The 6,772-nt window shown below is 46.9% G+C and overlaps 1 protein-coding gene across 2 annotated transcripts; it reads right to left on the bottom strand.

Annotated features, from left to right (window-relative positions):
• Window positions 1-4,560: 4,560 nt before the first annotated feature.
• hes4 (hes family bHLH transcription factor 4) lies at window positions 4,561-6,484 on the bottom strand. 2 transcript variants are annotated; one of them, XM_084679964.1, is made up of 4 exons: window positions 6,113-6,484; window positions 5,849-5,944; window positions 5,638-5,725; window positions 4,561-5,498 (listed from the first exon to the last, which is right to left on the bottom strand). In XM_084679964.1, the coding sequence occupies exons 1-4, from the start codon at window positions 6,218-6,220 to the stop codon at window positions 4,918-4,920; spliced, it is 873 nt and encodes a 290-aa protein (XP_084536090.1). In that variant the 5' UTR covers window positions 6,221-6,484; the 3' UTR covers window positions 4,561-4,917. The 2 variants fall into 2 exon arrangements, with proteins under 2 accessions (XP_084536090.1, XP_084536091.1); XM_084679965.1 differs by having other exon boundaries at window positions 4,561-5,495.
• Window positions 6,485-6,772: the final 288 nt, after the last annotated feature.

The following is a 6,772-nucleotide window of genomic DNA, read 5'->3' as shown; positions in this document are numbered from 1 at the left end:
AGAGGGAGAGAGAATGCTGGAGAAGAAAAAGGGGGGGGGGAGTAGTGGAGGGGCAGGAGGAGGAACAGAAGGAGGAGGGAGAGGAGGAGGGTAAGGGAGAGCAGGAGAAAAAATTCCCCCCACCTCTTACTCCAGATAATGTATATTATTTGTTTGGATGTGAGGGTGACACTCCTTCAAGGCCACCTAGGAGTCAGGAAGTGTATAAATACTCAGAGACCTCTCAGCCCAGCCAGGAGGGCTCTTGCTTTCTCCCCTGGAATCTGCACCAGTTGCGGAGGCCAGACATGACAGGGGCCCCCGTGTCTTGAAACCTGAGGAGCTGCTGAAAAGCCAAACCTGGCGGCAGAAATACGTCCTGTCGACCAGCGACACGGATCAGCAGGAGCCAAGTACGCCCCGGCCCTGTGATATCTGACACGGGCCCAACGCGTCCCTACATGTCTGACTGCCCACCCCACCTCACCTCCTCTGACCACACACACACCCACAGAGGAGGAGGAGGAGGAGGAGGAGGAGGAGGAGGAGGAGGAGGAGGAGGAGGAGGAGGAGGAGGAAGAGGAGGAGGAGGAGGAGGAAGAGGAGGAGGAGGAGGAGGAGGAGGAGGAGGAAGAGGAGGAGGAGGAGGAGGAGGAGGAGGAGGAGGAGGAGGAGGAGGGGGGGGGGGGGGGTTTTCATGGAGGATGTGATCGGACAAGGTGTATTAAATGTTTGTGTGGGAATACTGTGTACTATCATTGTGTGCTGTCAAATAATACATGGCCGTCAGTCACGGATGTTTGGAAACGATTGGAAAATGTAAAAGTACCACAGTATACAATCAAGTTCAGAGTAACCTTTACAGTCCTGTCATTGCTGATGCTGTTAGCAACAGGATCTGTTGTTGTTGAGAGACAGAGACACACACGCGGTCAGGTACCTCAGAAACTTTACTGGAGGAAAGCCCAGCTGTGACTCACTTCACCCACTTTAATAACCAATAAAGCATCGCTTTAATCACTGTCTTTATCCTGCCCTCTCCACCTCCAAATCTGTCTGCTCCAGGGAACAGGTGCAAGGTGAAGGGCTGTCGCTCTGTTCGACACTGTTGTAGCATAACCCTCTGCCTCTCCTCCTCCTCTCCCCTTTCTATGCATCTTTCTATCCATCTATCTATCTATCTATCTATCTATCTAGTCTCCGCCTTTCCATCTTTGGCCTACATGACCGTGCATGCTGAGCATTTCCTCTGCTGCATGTGTGTGTGTGTTGTGTGTGTGTGTGTGTGTGTGTGTGTGTGTGTGTGTGTGTGATTGTGTGTGTGGATTGAGCCCAAGACTAATTTAAACAGACCAGTAGTAGAGGTGAAAGTCACAAGGGGCAGAACTTTTGAGAAGATCCCAGTTTCCTGTTTCAACGTAGAGCACAACTACCGACACTTCAAATGAAAACGAACATCATTTATTAAAAGAAATATACAAATATAAACTAAAATGTGTTTTATTTCTGTACACATTCTGAATATTTACGACCTATTTGTTTGGGGAAAAATTATGTTTATATGTATAATACAAATATTCGTATTACTGTAATCTGTGGAAAGGGGTCAAAGTGAAATGTAGCCTAATGTCTGTGTTGATAGTCTTGTGTTGTTAGTCCATCATGAAAATGTGCCAGATTTAGCCAAACAGGCTCATTTGTATTATCTTTCTAAAGTCAGTGCCAGGTTGATGAAAACAACAGCAGTACAAACAAAGCACTTAAGCACAAATGGTAAAACAGCGACATAAACAGTTATCCAAATTATGACAGCATGTTTGATCGTCCAGTAACCACTGTTTTATAGGCTTGGACAACGAAGCCTCGCTTGTATCGACCAGCTAAGTAGACCGGGACCGGGGGAGACACAAGCACATACTTGGTTTTTCACATGAACTCTCCCTGTGTTCTGTGCATCCGAAACGTCCCCACATCTAAGAATATCTCGTTTTTTAGCTGAAGGAAAACACCTCCAGTTCAGAAAATCCCTTTCATAAAACATTTTATTCGTATTCACGAAGGCCCATTGTAGTCATGTGGCTTTGGCTATTATGGATTTACATTTGATTCATAGTTATTAAATCACAATTCGAATAAGACAATTATTAGGTTTTACAAATATCCGGTGTTTAGGCCTACTGTCCACAGCTTACTTCATTTTATTGACGAGTGTTTATTTTGGTCATCATTTGGGTTTGTAATAGGTCTATTTTCAGACATACTAAATGTTCCACATGGGGTAATCCCTTACAATGACCAACCCAAATATTCTCTTTAGAATTCCATTAAATGATGACACCCTTTCTTGCCTATTTTTGGGCGGGATGGGTGGTTCCCAAAGTTCTCCACCCGTGGGTTTTGCGCGCGCTCCCGTTGTTGAGGTTAAATTAGAATGATAATTCGCCCCCTCCCCAGCCTCGGTCCTGACCCCGTCAATAGGAGCAACTCCCGAGGGAAGTCCCAAAGGGAGATTCACCACTCTATAGGAATTCTATTGATCGCCACGCACCAAAAACCGGGGCTAATTCCCGCGTATTTATCACTGCCACGAAACTGCTTTGGAAAAAAGACGGGTTTTCACACGAGCCATGTTATTTCGGCTGTTTGTTATTATTATTTTTAGGTTGTTAGTTCCACATAAGAACGTTTTAATATGCTATCATTTTACTCCAGTTGAGCAATGCCCTGCTGGCGGAGGCCGACTCTCCCTCGTGCACCATTCTGATCTGAGCTCTCCACTGCTGCCTACAATTCATGGCCGTGTAAAAATAGGACGGACTCAGTAAACTTCCCCCGGGTGCGCGGGCGGGGAGTGTGCTGGAGCCCCGTCCAGCTTCCCGTATGTTTACACCAGCCACGGCTCGCTTCTTGGCGTCCTGCGCGTGTGCGCCTCCTCACCTCCGGAGAACGGCTGCGCGGCCCAACGCACGACCGTGCCTGCCAGGGGATTTACTGATTGGCGCTCTGCCCGGCCGCAAGCAGTCTAGTTCGCTCGGTTCTCACGACCTCAGCACCACAAAGGCATCTCTGAACTATTAACTCTGACACGCAGGCAACAGGAACAGCCGCATAGCCCACACTCTGCCAACTAGTGTTTCACTTGTGCAGAAGTGGGCTTTTATAGGCTACATGACTGGCTCAGAGCCGTTGTTTTTTTCATTTGGCATTTTCGTAGAAAGGAGTCAAATGCAGGGCATCGAAAGTAAAAAAGATAAACGTGAGGGATAAAAATCACACAGATTAACAAACCGAGCTGCTGTTTGTTGAAAAGAAATGTGCAAACAAGCATTATCTTTTATAAGCATGATAAAAGGAAGGGATTGAGTAAATATAGCCTATCACAGGATTTCAACATCAAAAGCAGATATAATTGCACCATTCCCATGCCATTGTAATGTATGAGGAAAATGGAAATTCGTTTGCGAATTAGTACCAAGATCTCTACAGAGACCACGTTGACCCGTCACGGTGACAGAATATCCTCCATATGTTTAAAAGATCTTATAAGACACACTGCCACACGCTAATGGGCCATAACTTATTTTTAAGCTGAGCAAGCAATCCGCTCTCACAAGAGTGAATGCTGGCGGACCTTTTACCAGGGTGTAACCTTATCCGGGGAAGAGGAGGCCCCGCCGGTTGCAAGTGGCTGACACACGGCTAGCACCACGCCGGCTGCCACAGCAACACGTCTCCCAGTTCCAGACCGCTCTCACTAGTGTGAGATGAGTTTACAGAGATAACTGAGAGAGTAAAGTGAGAATCAGAGAGAGCGAGAGAAAGAGAGGGAGGGGTGAGGGTTATGTTTTTAAACGTTTTGGCCTAGCTATATGGTATGAGGGGGGGGGGGGGGGGCAACAACAAAAAAGATCATCTCGCAACCATGAAGTCTTGTACCGCATGTCTGCTTTGATCAATTCAACTCTCCATCAAGTGTACCCGCCAAGTGTCAGGCACTAAACTGCACGTTCCTCCGTTTTCCCGCTATTCAGGTATGGCTGCTCGAGACAAGCTGAACAATTGCTGCACTAAAGGAAGCGAGGACCCTTCCATATTCCCTTTTCAGTGGGGCAATCTGTTAGTGACATTAACCCCCAAGAGCATTTCCCATGGCCATGAATAGGCTTTAAGACTTCTTTAAAGAACCCGCTGCATAGGATGAGTCTCTTTTCAAACTTTTAATTACCTTTTTTTCTGCAAAAGAAGAAATCCCCCCTGCTATTGTTACTTCGACGCGTTTTACATTATATGGAAGACACACTCCCGCCAAAGAGTGAAAAGATGTGAGTTTTTAAAACGTGTGGTAGGCTAGGCTATTCTGTCTTTGAGATAGGCCTAAGCTACATTCAGGAACTCGAATAAGGTTTATTAAATTAGAACGTACGGATGCTAGCTGGAATGCTGTATAGCCTATGGACTATTGGCCCACATAGGCCTGTTCAAAAAAACATTTCGAGGGGGCTACAGAATTAAGGAGACACTTTAAATCAGTGTTCTCTTTTTCTGTCTACAATGCGATTAAAATAGTGAAGACAACTTAAGTAAATTGAACTTTAGCAACTGATTTATTGGAACAATGGGCCATTGCCCAACTTCAATTTCAAATGACAAACAATATAAAACACTCAGCTTTGGTATAACAATCAATAACAAATCTGTACAAAACTAAATATTTCCATAAAAAGTACTTCATCCCAAATATTTCATAAACTTCCATTGCATGAACACCATATTTATCACCACATCCAAATTTTGGAATCAGCCAATAAATACGAAAAAAAAGAAAGAAAAAAAAACTTTTGCCATGTCCAACAAAGGAAACAACGTTCCATAAAACGGAACTTTTGAATTAAATGAACATTTGCATTTCATCGTAGTGTCTATATCCCATGCTTCAGTCTACCAAGGGCGCCATACGGGCTCCGAGTTCTCCGGGCCAGTGCTCACTCCGACCGGGCTGACAGCCTGAGACACACAGGCGAATGATGTCATCCCGTGGACGGGGGAGGCTACCGTGGGAGCGGAGCTGGCATGGACGGGGCTGGCGTTCACCGTGACAGGCACACCCGCGTTCGCGTAAAGAGGGATTACAGGAGTTGTGGCGGAGCTGAAGGCGGGGTTGGGAATGAGAAATGCGAACTGTCCATCCGTGGCGGGCACGAGCTGGAACCCGCCGAAGACTTTAGGGGAGAGGGCTTCGGAGGGGCTGAGTTTGGAACCCATGGAGGCACTGTTGATAGGCAGGGTGGAGGGTAGCTGCACGTGGAGGGGCTGCGCGAGGTGAGACTGCTGTTGTGTCTGCTGGGGATAGTTCATGGCGATCATCTGCCCCATGCAGCCGGACAGGTGGTTGAGGAGCCGCGACCTCACCTCCGTGTTCACACCCTCGCTGGTGGACAAGAAGCGGGTGACCTCGTTCATGCATTCGTTGAATCCCGCACGGTATTTACTCAGGACGGTAGAATCGGCTGTCAGCGCTGCTAATAAAAAAAAGAGGAGTTTGTTTTTAGAACATGTGCTTGACGAAATTATGTGTACACTGTGCTCACTTTTTGTGATGGAAGTTTTAGGCTAACGAGTAGACTGTAAGGACATAGGACATATGGTATTTGAATTTACCGGTCATCTGGACCCGCTGTAGGTTCCTCAAGTGCTTCACTGTCATCTCCAGAATATCGGCTTTCTCCAGTTTAGAATGCCTGGAACTCTGAAAGACAAAACAACGCAAGGACGTTTTAAAACGGACCCAAATACAGCACCATAAGTTGAGCTATTGTGCAAGTCTGTTTATGTTTAGATGTTGTTGTTGTTGTTGTGAAGTTAAACTTACATCTTTCTTAAGTGCATCGAGGATAAGTGTCTTCAGTTGTCCGAGGCTTTCGTTAATCCTTGCTCTCCGACGTTTTTCCATGATTGGTTTCGATGACTGGAAAAAACAAATATTTACATTAATTATTTGCCCTTTAGCCGTATAAATAAGACTATGCATTGCATGTCCGTCTCATTCGGAACTGGTTTCAGAAAGTGACAGGTGATCGATTTTGTTTTAACTGTTTACAGGCTTATCTGTGTTTATTTATTTTTTAAATCTCACCTTTCTATGCTCACTGGCATTTTTGGGTTTGTCCGGGGTGTGGGACGCAGTGGCTGGGGCCCCGGCGACGGGAGAGCCCGTTGGTTTCTCCATAGTATCTGCTGGCATCTTGAACTAAATATTCTCCTCGAATACAAAAAAAAAGTCCTTAATTCCTTTTGGGGGAACAGCGGCGATTACTACAGCTGGTCGGTACGACCGCGCTTCGGGAGTTCAGAAAAAATATTCTCAAACGTGAACGATCGCGGAAAGTGAGCGAGCCCCACTGATCAGCTATATCACTTGTTATCACCGAACTGTCATCGGAGTAGGAGAGCGTGCTTGAGACCAGGCAGCGTCAGGGCAGATCGAGACTGCTTTGGTGCCGACACACGCCAGCGGTACTTATAGATGGTTCGCGTGCTCCTAGTTCGTGTGAAACCCTCTCTGCATTCTTTCCCACACTCCTCTCAGCCAATGGGCGCGCGGACTCACCCATTGGGCGCGGGGCAGACTGCTGATTGGACAACACCCCCGCGGGCTGTCAGTCACGCGCTGCTCAATCAGTCCTGCAGGGACAGACAACAAAGCGGCGGGTGCAGCGGGGCTGGCTGTGAAGCGATAAGGGGAATTGGGGGAATGCGCTGTGTGTTTGCTTCCAACTTTTTCATAGTAACCCGC

Source organism: Hypomesus nipponensis, chromosome 18, assembly GCF_054491055.1.
Source record: "Hypomesus nipponensis isolate SF chromosome 18, ASM5449105v1, whole genome shotgun sequence".
NCBI lineage: Eukaryota > Metazoa > Chordata > Actinopteri > Osmeriformes > Osmeridae > Hypomesus > Hypomesus nipponensis.
Note: the sequence above shows the minus strand (reverse complement) of the source record. Positions and strands in the feature narration are given on the sequence as shown.

Bases quoted from the DNA above. Each gene is read 5' to 3' on its own strand.
- hes4 (XM_084679964.1), bottom strand. From the start codon at position 6,220: ATGCCAGCAGATACTATGGAGAAACCAACGGGCTCTCCCGTCGCCGGG. The intron at 5,945-6,112 runs GTGAGATTTAAA...TGTTTTTTCCAG, and splicing joins ATGCCAGTGAGCATAGAAAG to TCATCGAAACCAATCATGGA. The intron at 5,726-5,848 runs GTAAGTTTAACT...TTTGTCTTTCAG, and splicing joins TCGATGCACTTAAGAAAGAT to AGTTCCAGGCATTCTAAACT.